This window comes from Aquarana catesbeiana, linkage group LG13 (assembly GCF_042186555.1).
Source record: "Aquarana catesbeiana isolate 2022-GZ linkage group LG13, ASM4218655v1, whole genome shotgun sequence".
Classification (NCBI taxonomy): domain Eukaryota; kingdom Metazoa; phylum Chordata; class Amphibia; order Anura; family Ranidae; genus Aquarana; species Aquarana catesbeiana.
The window spans coordinates 31,822,082-31,849,211 of NC_133336.1; the positions used below are offsets into that span (position 1 = coordinate 31,822,082).

Below are 27,130 nucleotides of genomic sequence, written 5' to 3' on the forward strand. Positions count from 1 at the left end.
TTTAAAAAAAAAAAAGGGTGGGCTCAGGGTGCAGATCCCCAAGCTCACCCAGTTGTGTGACAATAGCAAATGAATATTCGTTATTGTCTTTCTGATTCTCCTCCCGGACCAATCAGGAAGCGGGTCTTGAGACCCATTTCTTCTTGAGACGCGATCCTATTGGCCTAGGAGCAGGAGGGAGGAGACACATGGCCGCCGAGATGCAGGGGAAGCAGTCGCCCAGAGGGAAGCACTACCCACGCCATAGTGGGGGGGGGGGGGGTGAATGCAGGGCCGACCGACCGACCAACTGGGGGGTGCATTTAACCTGATCGACCGACCGGGGGGGGTTTGTGGCTGTAGGTGCATTATTACCGCCCCGCCTCCAAAAAAAATAAAAATAACACCAGCCGCCACCGGGTCATGCTGTCAGAAAAGTTTTCTTGGTTGGATATTCAACAGAGAAAAACTAGATGGCGCAATATATAAAATAATGATTACACAGAGATATTCTAATTCTCTGAGATACAGAATTTTGGGTTTGCACTTGCTGTAAGCCATAATCAACATTAAAAGAAACTTTTTGATTTGAATTACTGAAATAAATTAGCTTTTTGATGATCTTCAGTTTTTTTTTTTTTTTAGATGCACCTGTATAGTGGAGGTTAGGGGAATGGAGGAAGTGTGTCACGTGACCCCCCAACCCCCCCCCCCCCCGATTGTCATACAATATATATAGAAATAACATTCCCACCTACGAGGCCCAACTGCGGCCTGTTCTTTTTTGGGTGGCTGGGCCTATATGAAGGTAGGGGCCTGGAGCTCTGATCGCCCCTACGTTAATCCGGACCCCTTTCTTCCTGCCCCCCTACTTTAGAACAGGTGACCCCCTCTCTGTAATTGGAGTCAAGCCATCAGACAGTTCCAAATCGGTGGTCATGCTATCAGATACGTTTTTATGGTTGGATATTCAACAGAGAAAAACTGGATGGCGCAATATATAAAATAACGATCACACAGAGTTGTCACACATACATCACCCTCTATGACATTTACCATATGGTATGATTTTATTGTGGAAATATAAAGATACAGAGCCCCAAATACCTCCTCTATGATATCTTACAATATGGTATGATTTTATTGTGGAAATTTAACCGCTTCAGCCCCAGAAGATTTGGCTGCTGAATGACCAGGCCGTTTTTTGCGATATGGCACTGCGTCGGTTTATCTGACAATTGCGCGGTCGTGCGACGCTGTACCCAAACAAAATTAATGTCCTTTTTTTTCCCCACAAATAGAGCTTTCTTTTAGTGGTATTTGATCACCTCTGCGGTTTTTATTTTTTGCACTATAAACAAAAAAAAGCACCAATTTTGAAAAAAACACAATATTTTGTACTTTTTGCTATAATAAATATCCCCATTTTTAAAAAAAAAAAAAAAAAAAAAAAAAAGCAAATTTTTTTTCTCAGTTTAGGCCGATATGTATTCTTCTACAAATTTTTTTGGTAATAAAAATCGCAATAAGCCTGTATTGATTGGTTTGCGCAAAAGTTATAGCGTCTACAAAATAGGGGATAGATTTATAGCCTTTTTATTATTTTTTTTTTTTTTTACTAGTAATGGCGGCGATCTGCAATTTTTTTATCGGGACTGTGACATTATGGCGGACACTTTTGACACATTTTTGGGACCATTGGCATTAATAACTTCTCCCCTCAGAGAACCAGGATCTCTGTCTTTACACACAGAGATCCCGGTTCTCTCTGTGTCATGAGCGATCGCGGGAGCCCAGGGTCATCGCACCCACAGGGCACTCGCATCGGCTCCAGGGGTGAGCAGTGGGCCCCTAGTGGCCACAGGGCAAAGCGACGTAACATAACATCGTGTCGCCGCGCCATTCTGCCACAAATATGAACCCGTTGGTTATAAACCGACATTTTCGCAATGCTTCAAAATGGGTCTGAAACAAAATCTCCCATTGGACCAATACGTTTACAATGATGATGTGTCATACCACCCCCCCCCCCTTCTTATGATATCCTACAATATTGTATGATTGCACTGTGGAAATTTAAAGGTACAGAGCCCCAATTACCAACCTATTGGTTACAAAGTGACATTTTTGCAATACTTCTAAATGGGTCAAGAAACAAAATCTCCCATTGAACCAATATGTTTACAATGCAGATGTGTCATACACCCCCCCCCCCATTTATGATATCTTACAATATTGTATTTTTTTTTGTGGACATTTTAAGAGACAGAGCCCAAAATATCAACTCATTGTTTAGAAAAGCAACACTTTTCAAAAGTTATAAATACTTAAAAAAAAAAAAAAACCCAAAGGAGCAACATATTTACATTTACCCCCCTAAGTCTAATGGTTTTAGGGCCCCCCTAAACAGGGAGTGGGTTGCTCAGGGATGATGTGGCTAAACTTATTTTATTTGTTGAATTTCTGTAAAACTTTCTGATTTACTGCTGCGGAAATTTTTCAGTACTCTACGTTTTTCTTGCCTTTTTTAATTTATTTTTTTACATTTTTCATTACCAGTGTTCATTTTTGACCACAAATCTTGATTTGGTTTTAGTTTTGACTAAAATGCCATTTAGTTTTAGTCATATTTTAGTCATCTGAATTGTTTTAGTTTTTGTCGACTAAATAACATAAGATTTTAGTCGACTAAATCTATAGTAGATTTAATCAACTAAAATGTAATGACTGAGATTACATACCTGTAGGGTTGCCACCCTTCCGAGTTTCGAGTCGGGTGCCCGGGTTTCAGGCCGCCCAATTCAGCTGGGAACGGGCGGCAACCTTTAATGAACGACCGCACTGATGTGAATTCAGTGCGGGCAGTCATTGTGGAACTGCAGGGCCGCCCGTGACAGCGCACAGGGCACACACTCCGTGACCCCCTTTGGGCTAGAGCTGGTCCAGAGGGGGTCACGTGCGCATGTGCACTGGCACAGGGTACACACCCGTCATGGGCAGCCCTGCAGTTCCACAATGACTAGCCGCACTGAATTCACATAAGTGCGGTCGTTCATTAAAGGTTGCCACCCAGTCTCGGCTGACTGGGGTTTCAGGCGGCCTGAAACCCGGGCACCTTACTCAAAACCCAGACTGTTCGGGTGAAACCCAGACGGGTGGCAACCCTACAGGTATGTAATCTCGGTCATTACATTTTAGTTTAATACATCTACTATAGATTTCGTAGACTAAAATCTTATGTTATTTAGTCGACTAAAACTAAAACAATTCAGATGACTAAAATATGACTAAAACTAAATAGCATTGTAGTCAAAACTAAATCCACATTTGTGGTCAAAAATGAAAAATGTAAAAAAATAAAAAGGCAAGAAAAACACAACAGCACTGCTTTTTTTTCATAGCAGTAAATCGGCCAGGTCTACAGAGATTCAACAAATAGAATAAGTTCAGCCACATCATCCCTGAGCAACCCACTCCCTGTTTAGGGGGGCCATATAACCGTTAGACTTCTGCATAGTAGGGGGACGGGAAGAAAGGGGCTGGATTAATGTAGGGACTATTAGAGCTCCAGCTCCAGGCCCCTACCTTCATATAGGCCGCAGCGGAGGCTCATAGGAGGGAATATTATTTACATGTATATTGTATGACAAGCCCAGCTCTATTGGGGGGTTTGAAAGTCACGTGACACACTTCCTCTCTTATCCTAACCTCCACTATACAGGTGCATCTCAAAAAAATTGAATATCATCAAAAAATTAATTTATTTCAGTAATTCAAATAAAAAAAGCGAAACTCGTATATTATATAGATTCATTACACACAGAGCAATATATTTCAAGCGTTTTTTTCTTTTAATTTTGATGATTATGGCTTACCAAAATTCAGTATCTCAGAAAATTAGAATATTGTGAAAAAGTTCAATATTGTAGACTTATAGGGGTTTATTTACTAAAGGCAAGTCCACTGTGCACTTGGAAGTGCAGTCGCTGTAGATCCGAGGGGGACATGCAAGGAAGATAAAAAACAGCATTTTTGCTTGCACATGATTGGATGATAGAAATCAGCAGAGCTTCCCCTCATTTCTATCTTCCCCTCAGATCTACAGAGTCTATAGACTGGTCTATAATTTTTTTTTATCATAGGTGTATTTTAAATTATAATGACAGAATTTCAACCAAAAATCCAGAAAAAAACATGATACAAATGTTATAAATTGGGTTGCAGTTTAGTGAGTAAAATAAATATTTGATCCCCTACCGACCAACAATAATTCTGGCTCCCACAGACTGGCTACAGTATGTGCTCATGTGGTACACAGATTAGTCCTGTCAATTTAAAGTGGTTGTAAACCCGTGTAAAAGGAAAAAAAAAAAAACCCCTGCAAGACAAAGGCATAGTGAGCTAGTATGCATAGCAACATCTCTCCCAGGGGTTACTTCCGGCCAATCACAGCGCCGGAGCCGCAATGACGTCACTCCCGCGCATGCGAGCGGGAGCCGCCGGTAATGGCACAAAGACTGTAGTGCCATTGCTTCATTTTGCCCCAGTGCGCATGTGCCGATGTCATCGGCACATGCAGGGCACAGGGGATATCTCCTAAACTGTGCAGGTTTAGGAGATATCCTGGATAGCTACAGGTAAGCCTTATTATAGGCTTACCTGTAGCATAAAGTTGTAATGGGTTTACAACCACTTTAAGAAGGTTCTCCTAACAACTCCTCATTATGTGTATAAAAGACAACTGTCCGCAGAATCTTTCTTTCATTCAAACCTCACCATCATGGGCAAGACCAAAGAGCTATCAAAGGACATCAGGGATAAGATTGTAGACCTGCACAAGGCTGGAAGGGGCTACAAGACCACCTGGAAAAAGCTTTGTAAGAAGTAAACAACTGTTGGAGTGATTATTCGCAAATGGAAGAAATACAGAATAACCATCAATCACCCTCAGGCTGGAGTTCCATGCAATATTTTGCCTCATGGGGAATGATGATCATGAGAAAAGTGAGGTATGAACCCAGAACTACACTTGAGGAGCTTGTGAATGATCTCAAGGAAGTTGGGACCATAGTAACAAAACAAACCATTGGTAACACAATACCCAGCCATGGTCTGAAATACTGCAGCCCTTGCAAGGCCCCCCTCCTCAAGAAGGCACATGTACAGTCATGCCAATGAACATCTGAATGACTCAGAGAAGGATTGTGAGAAAGTGCTGTGGTCAGATGAGACCAGAATTTAGCTCTTTGGCATTAACCCGACTTGCCATGGTTGGAGGAAGAAAAATGCTGACTATGACCCTAAGAACACCATCCCTACAGTCAGGCACGGACGTAAAAACATTATGCTTTGGGGCTGTTTCTCTGCTAAAGGTACAGGCAGACTTTGCCACACTGAGGGGCCAATGGACGGGGCCATGTATTGTAAAATCTTGGATGAGAACCTTCTTCCCTCAGCCAGAACACTGAAGATTGGTCATGGATGGGTCTTCCAGCATGACAATGACCCAAAACATCCCACCAAGGCAACAAAGGAGTGGCTCAAGAAGAAGCACAATAAGGTCATGAAGTGCCCTAGCCAGTCTCTAGACCATAATCCTATAGAAAATGTATGGAGGGAGCTGAAACTTCGAGTAGCCAAGCGACAGCCAAGAAACCTTAAAGGAGAAGTCCAGCCAAAGCTCGTTTGGTTGGACTTCTCCTATGGATCACAGGAGTGCAACTCGTTTTGCACTCTTGTGACCTGTTTTTAGCAGAGAGCGGGCTGAAGTCCACTCTCTGCTAACATCATGAATGTCAGTCCAGGCACCGCGTCATCGCGACAATAAAGTCTGGATCCGCCAGGTGCCTGGACTGACACCCAGCGAACCACTGAGAGCCTGAGCTGGCCGCCCCTGCCCCCTCCACAGCCTAGCGCTCCAGTGAGCGAGGAGGGGGCAGAGCAGAGGGCTGTGACTGACAGTCTTCAGCTCTCTGCTCACGGAGCTCTGGAAACCGAGCGTTCGGTGGTGTTCGATCACTCGGCTCTCAGTGCAGAGGCGCCGGGGGACAGATGCAGCATCCATATAGGTAAGTATAAAACTGCAAAAATCCTTTACTTCTCTTTCAAGGATTTAGAGAAGATCTGTAAGGAAGAGTGGACAAAAATACCTCCTGATGTGTGAAAACCTGGTCACCAACTACAAGAAACGTCTTACCTCTGTGCTTGCCAACAAGGGTTCCTCCACCAAGTACTAAGTCATGTTTTGCTTGGAGGTCAAATACTTATTTTACTCACTGAACTGCAACTCAATTTATAACATTTGTATTGTGTGTTTTCTGGATTTTTGGTTGATATTCTGTCTCTATCATTTAAAATACACCTATGATAAAAAATTTTTTGTAAGCGGGCAAACTTACAAAATCTGCAGGGGATCGAATAATTCTTTTCCCCATTGTAAATAACTAAAAACACCTGTAAAGGTTTTCTGAGCCTTTAAATCATCTCTCAGTCTGCTTCAGTAGGTTACACAATCATGTGGAAGACTGCTGATTTGACTGTTGTCCAGGAGACAGTCATTTACACCTTCCACAAGGAGGTTAAATTACAAAAGTCATTACTAAAGAAGCTGGCTGTTCACAGAGTGCTGAATCCAAGCATATTAATGGAAAGTTGAGTGGAAAGAAAAAAAGTGTGGTAGAAAAAGGTGCACAAGCAACATTGATAACTGCATCCTTGAGAGGATTGGGAAACAAAGGCCATTCAAGAATTTGGGGGAGATTCACAAGGAGTGGACTACGGCTGGTGTCAGTGCTTCAAGAGCCACCACACACAAATGTATGCAGGACATGGGCAACAACTGTCGCATTCCTTGTGTCAAGCCACCCCTGAACCAGAGACAACATCAAAAGCGTCTTATCTGGGCTAAGGAGAAAAAAAGGACTGGACTGTTGCTCAGTGGTCCAAAGTCCTCTTTTTGGATGAAAGTAAATTTTACATTTCATTTACTAATAAAGGTCCCAGAGTCTGGAGGAAGAGTGGAGAGGCACAAAATCCAATTTGCATCAGGTCCAATGTAGTTTTCACAGTCAGTGATGATTTGGGGAGCCATGTCATCTGCTGGTGTTGGTCCACTGTGTTTTTATCAAGTCCAAAGTCAGCACAACCCTCTACCAGGAAATTCTAGAGCACTCCATGCTTGCCTCTGCTGACCAGCTTTATGGAGATGCTGATTTCATTTTCCAGCAGGACTTTGCACCTGCCTACACTGCCAAAAGTACCAATACCTGGTTAAATGATCATGGTATCACTGTGCTTGATTGGCCAGAAAACTCGCCGACCTAAACCTCATAGAGAATCTGTGGGGTATTGTCAAGAGGAAGATGAGAGACACCAGACCCAACAATGCAGACGATCTGAAGGCCGTTATCAAAGCAACCTGGGCTTCCATAACACCTCAGCAGTGCTGCAGGCTGATCGCCTCCATGCCACGCCGCATTGATGTTGCAATTTATGCAAAACTAAGTATTGAGTGCATACTATACTGTACATGGACATACTTTTCAGTAAGCCAACATTTCTGTATTAAAAATTCTTTTTTTATTGGTCTTATGTAATATTCTAATTTTCTAAGATACTGAATTTTGAAGCCATAATCATCAAAATTAAAAGAAAGAAATGCTTGAAATATATCACTCTGTATGTAATGAATCTATATTATATATGAGTTTCACTTTTTGAATTGAATTACTGAAATAAATTAACTTTTTGATGATATTATAATTTTTTGAGATGCACCTGTATTCATGCCCACCATCACCAAACTTTTATGCGCCCAGTGCACCACTGGCGAATCGGGAAGTGGCAGGGCAGAATGCCCGCCCATATTCTGTCCTGGGGGCAGCGCTCTGCTCCTACAGGTGAGTGGGGAAGTGGCAAAAGCGTGACTGACCAGAGAATTTCACAGGTCAGAAGAGCAACATAAAAGCCAGAAACACCCCGTGAACCCTGACAGACTGTGTGTAAAGGAATGTGATTTCAGCCCTGTGTAGTGGGGGGGGAGCTGTATACAGTGCTGGGATGGGAAAGGATCTCTGCCAAGTGACCTGCCAGGGGTCCCTGTCCTCTGATTCTCCAGCGGTGATCCTTGTCCTCTGATGTAAAGAGGAACTCTGGGAACTCAAAATTCTTAAGCCACTTTGAGTATCTTGGTGTGCGGTGGGTGTAGCTGCACACACACATTGGAAGTAGTTGGGGGGGGTCAACTTTTGCATCGGGGCCCACAAGCTTCAAGCTATGCCTCTGTATAGAGCATATCATGGCCTGTGTGTAACTCTGTCTATCATTCCAGGTGTGCTTCACGGACAATGGAATCAATGGCCGCAAACTCATCCATGTCACATGTTCCACCCTGCCACAGATGGGAGTCACCGACTTTCAGGACATGAAGGTGAGTTTGGAACAAACGCAGCATGTCATCCTTGTCCCCCCATGGACTGTGCATACACACAGATCTTCCACTGATTGACAGCTCCCCCCATAAATCTTCCATGAAGTGGCAGCATCCTTGTCCCATCCTTGTGGTTGTTGCACTTTGTTTCATAAATCTGTGAATGCAAAAATCACCTTCTGTTCTTTCCACAGACCATTGCTAAACTGGTGAGAGATCTACTGGGTGTCAGCGAGCCGGCCTTTATCCGCAGCGTATCTCTGCCCCGAAGGGATAACATGGGGCTTTTCCTGGAGCAGAAATCTCAGACCGGAGCTAACCATGACCTGCTCACCTACAACCAATTTGTTCTGGAGCAGGGCCTATGATTGGAGGCCATTCCCCCTATCTCCATCACCAACAACCAATCCTTCCTGAGGCAGAGCTTGGGAGCAGAGACCACCCCTCCACCTCCATCACCAACAACCAATACATCCTGGAGCAGGGTCTGCAATCAGAGACCATCCCTCCACCTCCATCACCAACAACCAATCCATCCTGGAGCAGAGATTGTGATCAGAGACCATTCCTCCACCCCCATCACCAACATAACTATGGGGAAAATCCTGTGATCAGAGACCACTTTCCAATCTCCATTACTATCAAATAAACAAATAAACCTGGAGCAGGGGCTAGGATCAATGTCTACTCTCCCACTACAACCAATTGCTACCTGCTTGTCCCCAACTCATTATGCTTATCATACATGATTATTATAGATCACGGTCTCCATTAGATTTGTTCACGCAATGCACAAAACACTATAACTGTCAGCTGTGTATGGAGTACATGTAGTATGTAATGTATAGAACACTATGGAGTACCTGTAATATGTAATACCCAGAATCTATAGAGTGCCTGTAATATGTAATGTAGAGAACACTATAGAGTACCTGTTGTGATGGTCATGCGTACTGGGCTCACCAATAGTGGTGTGTGTAGCAGCCATTTTGTTCACATTCAAGCCATTACATTTTATCATTAGCTTCTCTGTTTTAAAACCAGGGCCGCAGGGCAGGATTCCAACATGATAACGACCCCAAACACACCTCCAAGTCAACCACTGCCTTGCTAAAGAAGCTGTGGGTAAAGGTGATGGACTGGCCAAGCATGTCTCCAAACCTAAACCCTATTGAGCATCTGTGGGGCATCCTCAAAAAGGAAGGTTGAGGAGTACAAGGTCTCTACCATCCACCAGCTCCGTGATGTCGTCATGGAGGAGTGGAAGAGGACTCCAGTGACATCCTGTGAAGCTCTGGTGAACTCCATGCTCAAGAGGGTTAAGGCAGTGCTGGAAAATAATGGTGACCACACAAAATATTGACATTATGGGCCAATTTGGACATTTTCACTTAGGGGTGTACTCACTTTTGTTGCCAGCGGTTTAGACATTAATGGCTGTGTGTTGAGTTATTTTGAGGGGACAGCAAATTTACACTGTTATACAAGCTGTACACTCACTACTTTACATTGTAGCAAAGGGTCATTTCTTCAGTGTTGTCACATGAAAAGATATAATAAAATATTTACAAAAATGTGAGGGGTGTACTCACTTTTGTGAGATACTGTATAAATGTGATTCTACACAGAGCGGCTGCCCTGTAGCAGTAAATCTGCTATGGGGCGGTTGTAAAACAGTTAAATGAGGGCCACCTGTTTTTTCCCAGGCTGAATAACCTCACTAATTGAACAACACACTGCTATTATTTTGAACACGCGCCTTTCAATTAATAATTCAATTACACAGAATCAGCAGCATGCATGTCATGATTGTTGGTTTTCTATTACTCCTACTAGTAAATTATTTGCCATTTAGAAATATAATTTATACCAAAAACAGTGACTGATCTGGTTAAGTGATGTTGGACTGCTATTACTTTGAACACAACTGTATATGGAGTACCTGTAATTTGTACTGAATGTTTAATGCAGCAGAGGCTTTCTTACAACAATAATCCAGACACAATAAAAATGTTATGAAACATTTACTACATACATCTGTAACAGTTAAAAAAAAAAAAAAAAAAATCAGGTTCGCACAGAGCAGGGACAACAGTCTGGGTTTCATAGTTGGTGGTACTGTAATAAATGTCCATAGCTTGGTACATATGTATCCTCCTCATTGAGAAGTGTACCTGCTGGGTGCCGGCAGACAGAAGGTTGCACAGTGTGATTGGATTGTACAGCACGGTAGTAAATGGCCATAGCTTGGTACATATGTGTCCTCAGTCACGAGAGGTGTACTTGCTGAGTGTCCGCATGAAAGATGGTGCAGTATAGAGAGGACAGCTGTGTTCGGAGTTGGGCAGAGCCTGCAAGGTGCTGACTCAGTGGAGTCTCCTTCATCTGGACACTGCTCAGATCAAACCTAGGAAACCGACTGCACAGAGCCCAGAGAGAACGTCATTATAATACGTGTCATAACTGAACAGTGTAAAAAGAGAATATGATTGGTTAATATAGGCAAAAAAGACAGCTCTCGAGTCAGACCTTCACATTCAAGATGCCCAAAGCTCCTTCATGCAAAAGACCAGTGGTCCCCAAACTGCTGCCTGGTGGCCCTCCGCTTGTCTTTATCTGGCCCTTGGGGCACTAATCCTCTTACGGACACCAACAATGAGACTCTTCCTGTTACAGACATCAACAAGGGGCCACTATTCATTCCACTGATGCCAAAGATGGGACACTATTCCTCCCACTGATGCCAAAGATGGGAAACTGTTCCTCCCACTTATGCCAAAGATGAAACACTATTCCTCCCACCGACACCAACAATGGGGCACTATTCCTTTTACGGACATTGACAAGGGGCCACTATTCTTCCCACTGACACCAAAGATGGGGTACTATTTCTTCCATTGATAACAATGATAGGGCACTACTTCTTCCCCTAATACCAAAGATGGAATTTTCTCCCACTGATGCCAGGACTTTTTGTACTCTTAACTGTCCAACCCCCCTAAAGTCTGAAGGGCAGTAAACTGGCCTTTTGTTTAGAAATTTTGGAGACCCCGGTCATAGACGATCGTGACCCCGTCACTCCGACTCACGTTCATCTGTCACACCGGCTCATGCTCACTTGTCACAACGGGCACTGGCTCACATTCACCTGTCACACCGGCTCACGCTCACCTGTCACACCGGCTCACGCTCACCTGTCACACCGGCTCACGCTCACCTGTCACACCGGCTCACGCTCACCTGTCACACCGGCTCACGCTCACCTGTCACACCGGCTCACGCTCACCTGTCACACCGACTCACACTCACCTGTCACACCAGCTCACACTCACCTGTCACACCACCTGCTCACACTCACCTGTCACAACGGGCACTGGCTCACATTCACCTGTCACACCGGCTCACGCTCACCTGTCACACCGGCTCACGCTCACCTGTCACACGGCTCACGCTCACCTGTCACACTGGCTCACGCTCACCTGTCAGACCGGCTCACCTGTCTGAAGAAAGTGATGCTACAAACGCCTTGCTCACAAAGTTGGCGCTTGTAAAGCCGGCTCCTAAGGAAGATTCACCCGATGTCACCTGCTGCTGGATGAGGCTATTCAGGATGCTCACGGCCTGGTCATGTGACAGATCATGTGATGTGCACAGATTGAGGATGGCATACAGTACAGGCTCTATGAAATGGCTGACAATGCAAACGCCTCCTGGGTGGAGCACATAGTTATTACATTATCTTACAGGATCACTAAATAAGTGTAATACATTAATAAATCCTCACACAATTGTAGAATCGCACACACCAGCAGCCATATAAGGCACTGCATTGTTTGCAAGCTGCTGTCTTAGGCCAGACATGGGAACAAAACAACAGTGGGTCCAAGTTCTGTAGATTTGTGTTCAGAAATTCCGCTCCTCCAATATAAAACCCTGATCCTAATTTTTAAAGGCCAAATGATTTCTTTGCAGTGAGGCTGTGGCCATACTGTAGGGGTTAATAGCTTGTTTTGTCCAGGGGAGAGGAGAAACAGTTTTGCTTACCTGATCCTCCACTCTCCCCCAGATGGCGCTCCCCCACGATCCGGCAGTGGGCTGTCCCTCAGCATCCTCATGTCCACAGTAGGGATGGGTTCAGACGTGTTCGGATCCTAGTCCCAACCGACCTGAGCAATATTGCCAGGAAAGCTGTCACTGCACACCGCCAATCATAGGCAGTGAGGCATTTCCCGTCCCGCAGCTGAACATACACACGCGATTGCTCAGGCGAGTTGGGACTAGGATCCGAACACGCCCCACTGCAGGAGATCATTTATTTGCCCAGAGTTTGGCTTGGGATCCAGAAATCTCTGGAGACATCGACATATTTATGAAGTTTACTGACAATCTATTAGCACAGCAGTGGCTCCAAGGACAATGCTCGATCCAGGGCAGACGTTTCTGTGTGTATCTGCCCTGGAACTAGCATCACCCAATGAACAATGCCAATGGCATAGCTCCCAACTTTCAGAGATGGGAAAATGGACACCTATTAGCAAAAGTATGTATTCATAGGCCACACCCCCTTACAAGGAGAACTAATACACAAAAAATGTTTGGTTAAACCCAAAAGTGTTTTATTTTTTGCCCACTACCATTCCTAATTAAATAAATATAAAAAAAACCTTTGAAATGTATAAATGCAACAATTTAGAAATTCAATGAAAGATTTAGCCCTGAAAAATTTTTGATAGATAAATCGTGCATTTTTAATACAGGTATATCGATCAGATCAAAATGAGGGACAAATGAGGAGGAATCAGGGACAGAGGGACTTTGTTCCAAATCAGGGACAATCCCCCAAAATCAGGGACAGCTGGGAGCTATGCAATGGTCAGGCAGTGACAAGTAGCAGCCATATTTGTACCATTGAGAACATCTACTTAGTACGCAGACAGCTTATGTTACAGATGACCCTACGAGGAGCGCTCCGGGGCCCTGATGACTCTCCAGATTATAACTTCCATATTGATGATTGGCCTACAGACTGGCTGCTACGTGATGGAGGGCGCAAGATTATCCCCCATATTAGCCCCAAGACCAGCCCCATAGAGGGGAAAATATAAAGTGGTCAATGAGGTGACTTTAACCATTTCAGCTCTCGTACCTGTACAACTCTTATGGACAAGAACAATTTTTTACATTTCCACTATGGGCAATAAAGAAGATAACAACGCTAGGCTTTCTTTTGGCAATATTAGCAAAAATGATTTTGTTTTATTCTATGGAATCTATAGACAAAAAAAACCCCGCATTTTTGTAGTTTAAGTAGTGTTTTTTATTTTTTTCACTGTAAATAAAGAGCATACGTTTATTCCATAATGCACATGTGTTAAACACAAAGCCTATGGGCTGAATGGGGCCCAACAGGCCATTTCATGTGACCCTGGCACCCAGGGGTTTTTTTCAGCTGGAAAGTGGCGGAACTCTGTTATGCCACCTCCAGCTCTAGCCCTTCACTCACCGATCCTCATTGTCACTTGTAAACACAGAAGCTGTACTCTACACTCATGGAGGTGCAGTGTGGGATGGGGCATCACTTGGTAAACACTGATCTCCATCTGTGCCCGGGTGCGCAGATGCTGGCCAATGATCTCCCTGCAAGTTAGAGAGAGGTGGAGCCGTCTACAATGCTGGGAGGTACTAAAGTGGGCAAGGTAGGTCAGATGAGAGCAAGCTTTTTTTGGGGTGGGTGGGAGATGCATGCAGAGGTGAGGGGAGAGAGTGGTGCAGATGTCAGAGCTGAGGAGGGGTGGAAATGAGATATGGACAGCCTGTGAAAGAAAGCTAAACCCTGCACGCTGTGCATAGCTCACCCCTCAAAACTGTGCTCTGTACATAGCGCACCCCTGAACCCTGCACTTGGTACGTAGCGTACCCCTGAACCCTGCACTCGGTACATAGCACACCCCTGGACCCTGCACTCGGTACATAGCACACCCCTGGACCCTGCACTCGGTACATAGCACAGCCCTGGACCCTGCACTTGGTACACAGCACAGCCCTGGACCCTGCACTCGGTACACAGCACACCCCTGGACCCTACACTCGGTACACAGCACACCCCTGGACCCTACACTCGGTACACAGCACACCCCTGGACCCTACACTCGGTACATAGCACACCCCTGGACCCTGCACTAGGTACTTGGCGCTCCCGGAACCCTGCACTGGGTACGTGGCGCACCCCCAAACTCTGCTCTCAGTACGTAGCGTACCCCTGAACCCTGCACTTGGTACGTAGCGGTCATTTCACCAGCTTTAACGACAATAAGCAAGGAGTAAAAGATGAAGAAGGACACAGCTAATCACCTGGTAAAGAGCCTCCGTCAGAGGCTCTTTACCGAGATCAGTGTTTCGGTGTGTTAGACTGACACACAGCACCATCGATCACCATGCAACGCGCCCTGGCTTGTTATCCCGATCACGTTATATAACGTCCGGTCAGGATTACACAACCACTTTGCGCATGTCATATTGCTATATGGCGGGCGGGAAGTGGTTAAGTGATATGTGCAGATCAAAGTTTGCACCTTAACACACATATACTGTAAATCAAATACTAAATACAATATAAGAATACATTGTATTTTCTCAATGACAATTGTAGACTATCTGCATGTCATTTTTCCCATGAGTGGATTGCATTTTGATAGCTTCTCCTGCTGTGTCCCGGCTGTCATTTTGACAGCTGTTAATTGCCAACGGCAGGAGGAAAGAAGCTGGATGTAAGAGATGTGCCCTAAAAACGTTGTTGATATTTTTTGTAACGCATCTGAATGGTCAATTTTCTCAAGTGGATAAAGAGATTTTGCAATTAACAAGCAAAGTGGCAGGGTCTCTCTAAGAGCTTTACGACAGCAATGAGTATATTTGCAGCGACAGGGCGGGTGGACCTTCGTACCCAGCCTCTACATATATGAGTGGCTGTCTTGTTCTGGGATGCACTCAATCCACACTTCCAGAACTGTGACCAGGCTGTCACTGACAGCTCACAGCCAACTACTTGTGATCAGAACCATTTTGCCACATGACTGAGAGCCTCCCTCACCGATCTTCGGGCATCACGGTCCATTCAGAGCTCCGGCAGGAGGAATTAAAGTGTTTGCTACCTCAGCATTTCAAATTCCTGATATGTGCCTCCTGTACCGTGTACTTGTATGAGAAAGTATCCTGTTCTCTCTTTTTTTTGCTTCCTTTGTGTGAAATCCCTGGTGTTCCTCCGCTTTCCTATTAAAAACTGACCACACTAAGCAGGAGAGCACAACATGGTCAGTTCTCTAGCTGTGCTGGGAACTCAGCCTGTTCTTCAATTATCAGATTTGTCCTGACATGCCCCTGCTGCACAGCCATTCACTGAGAAGATCAGTGTGCTGTTGATTCTCCTTCTCCCAGCTCTTATGCAGCTGAGAATAGAGGGAATGCAATAGTTTATAAAAAAGGGGAGGGGGGAGGTAATTATATATATATTTTTATATATATACACATATGTTTGCCTTTCAATTTTAAGCTTAAAGGGTTGTTTTACAAGGTGGTCGTATACAAATTACTTTAAAGTTGTAAACCCTCACATATACCCAGTGAAGTGACTAGCCTTAGGTGAAACACAGAGATGAAACAAATCCTCCAACAAAAGTTGTATCTGTTTATCTGCAGTCTTCTCTTCTCTACATCCCTTCAAAGTCCAAAAATATAAAGCTTGTCTGAGAGTTCAGAAAAAAAAAAAAAGGAGGGAGGAGAGCTGAAGTTACAATTTGCAGAGCTTACTGAGGAGAGCTCTGACAGCTGATTGGAGGGAAGAGACACCCTTCACACAGCACACAGTAACATAGCTAAGGCTGTCAATTGGCTGGAGCTTCCTCCCCTGTCACCTTAATTCTCCTGGTGTCAGGAAAACTTGTCAGAAGTGACTCATGCTGATAGCAGAGGAAGGAAGCAGCAGATAGAAATGACGATTAGTGCTCTGGATTGGGACAAGTACACACTATAGAGGGATATTCTTTGTTCATATTGCATGTCTGAGATTTACAACCATTTTAAGGCATTTTCATGTTTATAAAGCTGCGTCCTCCAATGGCAGGCCTGGGTAGTATAGAGATTCACTTACCTCCGTCCTGATGCTCCCAGGGAATTGTGGCCCTCACAAGGGACCCATCCCTCAGTGCCTTGGTCAGGCTACCATGTTGGTGGCACAGTGGCTCGCCATCCTTGGGATCACACTGATACTCCGGCCTGATGACATTGCTGTGACCAAGGAGCCCCATCACCCTACAGGAGACACAAAAACAAGATGGCAATGTACTGTACATGGGGGGTTGAATACAATGTCAAAGATCGGCCTTTATACAAAGCCTGTGTGGTCTTACCTGAGCAGCGGCACGGCAGACACCAGGCTGTACACCACACACCATTCTGGCAGGTGACCCCGAATTTCTGCACACACAGCGGGCAGTTGTGATGGCAGACAGCACAGGAAGACAATGTGAGCCCCTCTGACCAGCTTCACGTTGTCATAGAAACATTGCACACCTCGACCCTGAAGATCTCCTGTGGGGGGGGGTGAGAGACACGTCAACTCCAAACTGCAACATGGAACATCAACACCGCCACAGGGGTCTAAAACTGGAGAACACAGAACTGGAATTTGATTGGCTACTGTGCACACAGCAAACTGTAGATTCTACTTCACTGGTAAAATCATTTGACACCTTTAAAATCTTAATTATATCTGTGCCAAGTCTGCCGGATATAGGTTTTCATGCTATCACTACCATAGCTGAGCTCACCTTTAATCTGTCCTGCATGTGAGTGGGTGGGGAAAAAAAAAAATCAGGTTTTCTTGTTTATTTCTGAGACTTTTGCATCAGAAAAGCCTCGGTTAATCAGCCGTACAAGCCTGTGGATGACTTTTCTTCAGATTTAAGTTCCTTACTGGGAAGCAGGTGAATGACAAGGCTGCAGCTAACAGAAACTACAGTGAGAGAAAAAAGTATTTGATCCCCTGCTGATTTTGTACATTTTCCCACTGACAAAGAAATGATCAATCTATAAGTTTAATGGTAGGTTTATTTTAACAGTGCGACAGAATAACAAAAATATCCATAAAAACGCATTTCAAAAAAGTTATAATCTGATTTGCATTTTAATGAGTGAAATAAGTATTTGATCCCCTATCATTTAGCAAGATTTCTGGCTCCCAGGTGTCTTCTATACAGGTAACAAGCTGAGATTAGGAGCACTCTCTTAAAGGGAGTGCTCCTTATCTCAGCTTGTTACCTGTATAAATGACACCTGTCCACAGAAGCAATCAGATTCCAATCTCTCCACCATGGCCAAGACCAAGGAGCTGTCTAAAGATGTCAGGGACAAGATTGTAGACCTACACAAGGCTGGAATGGGCTACAAGACCATCACCAAGCAGCTTGGTGAGAGGGTGACAACAGTTGGTGCGATTATTCACAAATGGAAGAAAAACACAAAATAACCGTCAATCTCCCTCATCCTGGGGCTCCATGCAATATCTCACCTCGTGAAGTTTCAATGATCATGAGAACGGTGAGGAATCAGCCCAGAACTACACCGGAGAATCTTGTCAATGATCTCAATGCAGATGGGACCATAGTCACCAAGAAAACAATTGGTAACACATAACGCCGTAAAGGACTAAAATCCTGCAGCGCCCGCAAGGTCCCCCTGCTCAAGAAAGCACATGTACAGGCCCGTCTGAAGTTTGCTAATGAACATCTGAATGATTTAGAGGAGAACTGGGTGAGTGTTGTGGTCAGATGAGACCAAAATCAAGCTCTTTGGCATCAATTCAACTCCCGTGTTTGGAGGAGGAGGAATGCTGTCTATGACCCCAAGAACACCATCCCCACAATCGAACATGGAGGTGGAAACATTATGCTTTAGGGGTGTTTTTTTGCTAAGGAGACAGGACAACTTCACTGCATCAAAGGGACGATGAATGGGGCCATGTACCCTCAAATTTTGGGTGAGAACCTCCTTCCCTCAGCCAGGGCATTGAAAACGGGTCGTGGATGGGTCTTCCAGCATGACAATGACCCAAAACACACAGCCAAGGCAACAAAGGAGTGGCTCAAGAAGAAGCACATTAAGGTGCTGGAGTGGCCTAGCCAGTCTCCAGACATTAATCCCATAGAAAATATGTGGAGGGAGCTGAAGGTTCGAGTTACCAAATGTCAGCCTTGAAACCTTAATGACTTGGAGAGGATCTGCAAAGAGGAGTGGGACAAAATCCCTCCCGATTGTTTTTTGTTTTTTTTGCTCTTATATTATGAAGATATCAAGCAACTTCCAAATATAGGTATAATATAAATGTCTACACTAAGATACCAGCTGACTGAGGAGTGGATCACATCTGGTCCACAGTTCAAGTAATGTTTTCTTGGACACTATACTCAATTTGTTTTGTATCATTTATTTGTGCTTAAATTGCGATCCTTAATTGGAAACAGTATACCTGTATTCTTTTGTTGTTATCAATAAAATCTTTAATGGAAAAAAACAAACCTGGTGGCCAACTACAAGAAATGTCTGACCTCTGTGATTGCCAACAAGGGTTTTCCCACCAAGTACTAAGTCATGTTTTCTGAAGGGGTCAAATACTCATTTCACTCAATAAAATGCAAATTAACCTATAACTTTTTTTGAAATGTGTTTTTCTGGGTATTTTTGTTGTTATTTTGTCTCTCACTGTTAAAATAAACCTACCATTAAAATTATAGACTGATCATTTCTTTGTCAGTGGGCAAACGTACAAAATCAGCAGAGGGTCGAATACTTTTTCCCCTCACTGTATATTACAATATGGCAGCTCTGATATTTTGTATTGCTTGGTATCAGCTATTAGATGGAGGATGTCCTATGTGAATGCACTGGAGGGGGAGCAGAGAGGATCTACTTACGGAGGGTCTCTGGCCGGCGGGTGGACACACTTATTTCATTAGCGTGAAGGTCTGTCAGGTCAAGAAGACAACGGACCAGTTGCTTCCCCAGATAACCGCCACCAATGACGCCGACATGGAATCCACGAGACACCTGCACAGCCTGCCTGTGAGGGGACACAGCAACGTTCTTAGTATTTAGGGCAGAATTGCTCAATATACCTGATATAGAGGGGCCTCAAGTGCGGGCCCCTGACATCAGCCAAGGGCCACACATAATAGTAAGTGAATGTTATGATACAAAAAGCAGATATACAACAGCGAAAACAATGGGAAATCTACAAGAGAGTTTGGAATGAACCTAAATATAAACTGCGGTAAGTCCACAAGCTTAGCACAGTTGTGGTTTTGGGCTCTTTAACCACTAGCCGACCAGTGCACCACGATGTACGTCGGCACAATGGCACGGCTGGGCAAATGGGCGTACAGGTACGTCCCCTTTAAATCGCAGCATTGTGGGCGTGCATGTGCGCCTGCCGTGTACTCCGTGACCGTGCCCGCGATCATGTCACGGAGCGGAAGAACGGGGAGAGGCCTTTGTAAACAAGGCATTTCCCCGTTCTGCCTACTGACATGACAGGGAGCTACTGGTCCCTGTGATCGGGAGCAGTGATCGCTGTCATGTCAGTGGTACCCCATCCCCCCCACAGTTAGAACACCTCCCTAGGACACACTTAACCCCTTGGTCGCCCCCTAGTGTTTAACCCCTTCCCTGCCAGTGTCATTTACACAGTAATCAGTGCATTTTTTTTAGCACTGATCACCGTATAAATGACAATGGTCCCAAAATAGTGTCAAAAGTGTCCGATGTGTCCGCCATAATGTCGCAGTCCTGATAAAAATTGCAGATCGCCGCCATTACTAATAAAAAAAATGAATAATAAAAATGCCATAAAAACTATCCCCTATTTTGTAGACGCTATAACTTTTGCGCAAACCAATCACTATACGCTTATTGCGATTTTTTTTACCAAAAATATGTAGAAGAATACATATCGGCCTAAACTGAGAAAGGAAATTCGTTTTTTTTATATATATTTTTGGGGATATTTATTATAGCAAAAAGTAAAAAATATTGCTTTTTTTTTCAAAATTGTCGCTATTTTTTTGTTTATAGCGCAAAAAATAAAAACCGCAGAGGTGATTAAATACCACCAAAAGAAAGCTCTATTTGTGAGGGAAAAAAAAAAAAAGGATGTCAATTTTGTTTGGGTACAACGTCACACGACCGTGCAATTGTCAGTTAAAGCGATGCAGTGCCGTATTGCAAAAAGTGCTCTGGTCAGGAAAGGGGTAAATCCTTCCGGGGCTGAAGTGGTTAAGCCCTGGCCCCCGTTGTCACACCTCTGGCTGAGGACCCGTTCGTGGGGATCCATGTACCGCCATGAGATCAGTTCCTGTACACACCATTCTGGTTGGAATATTCAGACAAACTGTATCAGTGTAAGGACGGTTGGTCCCTATGGAAGTACATGAACTTTACAGGTGAAGGAGCCAAGTGCTGCATCGTCTTCTGCATCAGTCTTTAAATGTCCCCCTGTGAAAGGCCCACGCATTCTCCAGAATATCTATGATTGCTGTTACTTGTGGCGATGTGTGTTCCACTATACCGCAGGGAGCACAGCGAAACTGAACAAAGCCGACTCTGGATAAAAACAAAAAGGCTATAAAAAGGGTGTGAAGACTTGCATCAAAGGCCTGTCGCATTGCAGAACACCACCCCAGCTGGGTGTACTTTAATGGAATCTGCTGCTGTTTTCTATTCTATTCTATTTTTAGGTTTGCAAGGGAGATGGTCCAAAGTGAAATTTTAAAAAACCTTTGTAGAGAGAAATAGGGTGGTTGCCATAGCAGACCAATCTCTGAAAATGCCAGCTGCCTGGCTCTCTAGTGCTTTAGTCAAGCATGCAGCGGGGTGGGTTGGAAAAAAAAAAAAAAAACAGAAGCTCTAAAGCTTCATACCTACTCTGCTGCAGTATTTTAGAAAGTAATAAAAAAACAATGGATCCGCGTAGCCAGGCAAATTAGCATTTTCAAACCTACGTATATTTCTGAGTAAGGTTTCATTTAAAGTGTGGTGTGGAGGCCAAATCACATCTGAAATACATTTACTGTTTGTCATTTTTTTTGCATTCTGTTCAGGCAGTTTTTAGATCTGGACACCCCTGCCTGGCTAAAAGTTATAGTATGTTAATATCGTTAAAGTTGTTGTTGATATTTAATTTTTGTAACTTAATTTTGCATAAAACATTTAACAGTGTCATTTCATGAGGGCGCGTTTAGGGGCGGAATTAGGGGCGGGTTGAGTGCAGTAACACTAAAGGCCTGGCTAGTAGCTCAAGACTTGAAATTTTGAGCTCTGTTACAAGAGAGCTAGTCAGAGACAACAAGAAAGCTACAAAAGATGGTCAGAGAGTATGAAAAGGCTACAAGAGATGGTCAAGGAGTATGAGAAAACTACAAGAGATGGTCAGAGAGTATGAGAAGGCTACAAAAGAAGGTCAGAGACAACAGGAAAGCTACAAGAGATGGTCAAAGACAACAAGATTACTAGAAAAGTTGGTCAGAGATTAGGGGAATGCTACAAGAGATGGTCAGAGACAACAGGAATGCTACAAAAGATGGTCAGAGAGTATGAAAAGTCTACAAGAGATGGTCAGGGAGTATGAGAAGGCTACAAGAGATGGTCAGAGAGTATGAGAAGGCTACAAGAGATGGTCAGAAAGTATGAGAAGGCTACAAGAGATGGTCAGAGAGTATGAGAAGGCTACAAGAGATGGTCAGAGAGTATGAGAAGGCTACAAGAGATGGTCAGAGAGTATGAGAAGGCTACAAGAGATGGTCAGTGAGTATGAGAAGGCTACAAGAGATGGTCAGAGAGTATGAGAAGGCTACAAGAGATGGTCAGAGAGTATGAGAAGGCTACAAGAGATGGTCAGAGAGTATGAGAAGGCTACAAGAGATGGTCAGAGAGTATGAGAAGGCTACAAGAGATGGTCAGAGAGTATGAGAAGGCTACAAGAGATGGTCAGTGAGTATGAGAAGGCTACAAGAGATGGTCAGAGAGTATGAGAAGGCTACAAGAGATGGTCAGAGAGTATGAGAAGGCTACAAGAGATGGTCAGAGAGTATGAGAAGGCTACAAGAGATGGTCAGAGAGTATGAGAAGGCTACAAGAGATGGTCAGTGAGTATGAGAAGGCTACAAGAGATGGTCAGTGAGTATGAGAAGGGTACAAGAGATGGTCAGAGAGTATGAGAAGGCTACAAGAGATGGTCAGAGAGTATGAGAAGGCTACAAGAGATGGTCAGTGAGTATGAGAAGGCTACAAGAGATGGTCAGAGAGTATGAGAAGGCTACAAGAGATGGTCAGGGAGTATGAGAAGGCTACAAGAGATGGTCAGGGAGTATGAGAAGGCTACAAGAGATGGTCAGGGAGTATGAGAAGGCTACAAGAGATGGTCAGAGAGTATGAGAAGGCTACAAGAGATGGTCAGAGAGTATGAGAAGGCTACAAGAGATGGTCAGAGAGTATGAGAAGGCTACAAGAGATGGTCAGAGAGTATGAGAAGGCTACAAGAGATGGTCAGAGAGTATGAGAAGGCTACAAGAGATGGTCAGAGAGTATGAGAAGGCTACAAGAGATGGTCAGTGAGTATGAGAAGGCTACAAGAGATGGTCAGTGAGTATGAGAAGGCTACAAGAGATGGTCAGTGAGTATGAGAAGGCTACAAGAGATGGTCAGTGAGTATGAGAAGGCTACAAGAGATGGTCAGAGAGTATGAGAAGGCTACAAGAGATGGTCAGGGAGTATGAGAAGGCTACAAGAGATGGTCAGTGAGTATGAGAAGGCTACAAGAGATGGTCAGAGAGTATGAGAAGGCTACAAGAGATGGTCAGGGAGTATGAGAAGGCTACAAGAGATGGTCAGAGAGTATGAGAAGGCTACAAAAGAAGGTCAGAGACAACAGGTAAGCTAGAAGAGATGGTCAGAGACAACAAGATTACTAGAAAAGTTGGTCAGAGATTAGGGGAATGCTACAAGAGATGGTCAGAGACAAAGGAAAATGCTATAAGAGATAGTCAGAGACAACAGGAATGCTACATCAGACAGATTATAAGAGATAAACTACTGGAATACTACAAGAGATTATCAAAAGACTACAGGTATGCTACAGGAGATGGCCAGGGCCTGCAGACATAGGAAGAGTTGTTGGATTATGTGGACATGCTTCAGTAGACCATTATAGACTGGAGACACATTACATAAGACTGCTAGAGATTACCGCTATTACAGCCCCCTAAAAGGACCTGTGCCACATTTAAGATTTCTCTCAGCATTTTTTTGGACCTGGGATTCATCGGATTCACCATTCTTAGGGTGCTTGCAGCCCAAAGTCTTATATAGACATGTTCACACGGCCTGTGGCCCCAATACCTTTTTTGTCTCCTATTGTTTGGTATTAATCTACTTTCTGTGGTGTTATTATGTTTTTGTATTTCATATTGCTGTGATACTTACTGTCCTTGAAGTGGGTGCAAACCCTACTTTGTATTGTACTTGTACCAGCTATGACAGTGATGTTCTCTCATTTTTCTTAATGAAAAAATATAGAACAAGAAGATTTGTCTCAGCAAGATCCATTAAAAAAAGATAACAGGGCCACACGATCAGTGCCAAAGTGCTGCATGTGGCAGGTTGGGCTCCAAGACTTCAAGAATTGAAGGTGTTTTCTGGAAACAAACTACGAAATAAGTCTTCCAGTAACTATTACTCTGGGACTCTTTCATGATCACATCCTAACTTATAGAGAGGACCTCCACCTACATAATGGGGCAGGAAGTAGTGCTTCTAAAATCCCTCACCCACCGTAAGGTCTCCTACATATCAATGTATTCTAGGGAGGTGAGACTCCAGGGTGCTGTCATGGAGGATTCCTGGAAATAAGATTATCGAGAATTCAGATTTCCATTCACTTCCCCAGCAGATAAAAAGATCAAATTGTTGCCTCATATGTATTTATCTACACTATATTGTCAAAAGTATTGGGACACCTGCCTTTACACATGAATTTTAAAGGCATCCCAGTCTTATAGGGCGTACACACGGTCGGACTTTGTTCGGACATTCCGACAACAAAATCCTAGGATTTTTTCGGACGGATGTTGGCTCAAACTTGTCTTGCATACACACGGTCACACAAAGTTGTCGGAAAATCTGATCGTTCTAAACGCGGTGACGTAAAACACGTACGTCGGGACTATAAACAGGGCAGTGGCCAATAGCTTTCATCTCTTTATTTATTCTGAGCATGCGTGGCACTTTGTCCGTCGGAATTGTGTACATACGATCGGAATTTCCGACAACGGATTTTGTTGTCGGAAAATTTTATCTCCCGCTCTCAAACTTTGTGTGTCGGAAAATCCGATGGAAAATGTCCGATGGAGCCCACACACGGTCGGAATTTCCGACAACACGCTCCGATCGGACATTTTCCATCGGAAAATCCGACCGTGTGTACGGGGCATTAGTCCGTAGGGTTCAATATTGCGTTTGCCAACCCTTTGCAGCTATACTAACTTCAACTCTTCTGGGAAGGCCGTCCACAAGGTTTAGGAGTGTGTCTATGGGAATGTTTGACCATTCTTCCAAAAGCGCACTTGTGGGGTCCAGCACTGATGTTAGACGAGAAGGCCTGGCTCGCAGTCTCCGCTCTAATTCATTCCAAAGTTGTTTTATCGGGTTGAGGTCAGGACTCTGTGCAGGCCAGTCAAGTTCTTCCACTCCAAACTTCTTATCCATGTCTTTATGGACCTTGCTTTGTGCATTGCTCCAAATAATTTGGTGGAGGGGGATTATGGTGTGGGGTTGTTTTTCAGGGGTTGGGCTTGGCCCCTTAGTTCCAGCGAAGGGAACTCTTAAGGCATCAGCATACCAAGACATTTTGGGCAATTTCATGCTCCTGACTTTGTGGGAACAGATGCCTTAAGAGTTCCCTTCACTGGAACTAAGGGGCCAAGCCCGACCCCCGAAAAACAACCCCACATCATAATCCCCCCTCCATCAAATGATTTAGACCAATGCACAAAGAAAGGTCCATAAAGACATGGATGAGCGAGTTTGGAGTGGAGGAACTTGACTGGCCTGCACAGAGTCCTGACCTCAACCCGACAGAACCTCTTTGGGATGAATTAGAGTGGAGACCGCGAGCCAAGCCTTCTCATCCAACATCAGTGCCTGACCTCACAAATGTGCTTCTGGAAGAATATCAAACATTCCCATAGACACACTTCTAAACCTTGTGGACAGCCTTCCCAGAAGAGTTGGAGCTGTTATAACTGCAAAGGGTGGGCCAACTCAATATTGAACCCTCCGGACTAAGACTGGGATGCCAATAAAGTTCATGTGTGTAAAGGCAGGTGTCCCAATATTTTTGACAATATAGTGTATGTTTACATGCAACTAGTTCAAGTACCTAAATCTGTCCTCGTATCAGCCACATGGAATCCCATGTAGAGAAGGCTTTTAGAAGAAAGGGCACAATTCTCAGCCAATCAGTCTCTGCTGCAGTGCTCACCGGTTAGCAGGGAACATTTTGACAGAAGGAGAGAGGAGGAGGACAACTCACCAATGTGCTGCCACTCCATAAAGTATATGTCTAGCCAAAATGCTTTCCTTCTTTTTGGGTGGAACTGGGATTAGAACCCTTGTCAGATCTTTACTGTTAACCTGGGCCCTGTTAGAGTGATTTCCCCTATAGTAGGCATCGATGTAGATCTCACCGGGTTTGGAGAAGCACTTGGCAGAAGAATACGGAGTGAGCACAGGTGTGTACCATCAGATCCCCTCTCCGGGTCTTCAGCTTCACTAAACTCTGGTGTTGCACTGCGACTCCGGCCTCAAACTGGAGGGAACCGAGCCCAGCGATGAGCTCCATTGTGGCCGGCACTGAGCTCCCTGGAAGGAAGAGGAAGGGATAGGAGAGGAACCTGTGTACAACTCTGCCCACACCTGTAAGGAGGACAATGTAAATGATTCACACGTTACTGCTGATCTCTGTGATCTCTATACTGTATGATCTCTGTGTGATCTCTATATGATTTCTGTGTGATTTTCAATTGATCTGTGTGATCTCTATACAGTGCCTTGAAAAAGTATTCATACCCCTTGAAATTTTCCACATTTTGTCATGTTACAACCAAAAATCGTAAATGTATTTTATTGGGATTTTATGTGATAGACCAACACAAAGTGGCACATATTTGTGAAGTGAAAATGATAAATGGTTTTCCACATTTTTTACAAATAAATATGTGAAAAGTGTGGGGTACATTTGTATGGCGCCCCCCTGAGTCAATACTTTGTAGAACCTCCTTTCACTGCAATTACAGCTGCAAGTCTTTTTGGGGATGTCTCTACCAGCTTTGCACATCTAGAGAGGGACATTTTTGCTCATTCTTCTTTGCAAAATATCTCAAGCTCTGTCAGATTGGATGGAGAGCGTCTGTTTACAGCAATTTTCAAGTCTTGCCACAGATTCTCAATTGGATTTAGGTCTGGAGTTTGACTGGGCCATTCTAACACATGAATATGCTTTGATCTAAACCATTCCATTGTAGCTCTGGCTGTATGTTTAGGGTCGTTGTCCTGCTGGAAGGTGAACCTTCGCCCCAGTCTCATGCAGACTCTAACAGATTTTCTTCTAAGATTGCCCTG

General features: G+C 44.2%; 2 protein-coding genes across 3 annotated transcripts in view; one reads left to right on the forward strand and one right to left on the reverse strand.

Annotated features, from left to right (window-relative positions):
* SAMD15 (sterile alpha motif domain containing 15) overlaps window positions 1-10,434 on the forward strand; it is an 11,438-nt gene extending 1,004 nt beyond the window's left edge. Inside the window, exons 2-3 of the mRNA XM_073609126.1 lie at window positions 8,309-8,407; window positions 8,602-10,434. Of these exons, the coding sequence (XP_073465227.1) occupies window positions 8,309-8,407; window positions 8,602-8,775 (273 nt within the window). The 3' untranslated portion in view covers window positions 8,776-10,434. The remainder of the gene's footprint in view (window positions 1-8,308; window positions 8,408-8,601) is intronic.
* The window catches only part of NOXRED1 (NADP dependent oxidoreductase domain containing 1), a 21,013-nt gene continuing 4,200 nt past the window's right edge, over window positions 10,318-27,130 (reverse strand). Inside the window, exons 2-7 of one of the 2 annotated variants that reach the window (XM_073609124.1) lie at window positions 26,197-26,371; window positions 19,375-19,520; window positions 16,813-16,993; window positions 16,554-16,714; window positions 11,904-12,117; window positions 10,318-10,826 (exon numbers count right to left, since the gene is read on the reverse strand). In XM_073609124.1, coding sequence (XP_073465225.1) covers window positions 10,676-10,826; window positions 11,904-12,117; window positions 16,554-16,714; window positions 16,813-16,993; window positions 19,375-19,520; window positions 26,197-26,351 — 1,008 coding nt within the window. In that variant the 5' untranslated portion in view covers window positions 26,352-26,371 and the 3' untranslated portion in view covers window positions 10,318-10,675. Of the gene's footprint in view, window positions 10,827-11,903; window positions 12,118-16,553; window positions 16,715-16,812; window positions 16,994-19,374; window positions 19,521-26,196; window positions 26,426-27,130 lie in introns of both variants that reach the window. The other variant, XM_073609123.1, reaches the window with a different exon arrangement.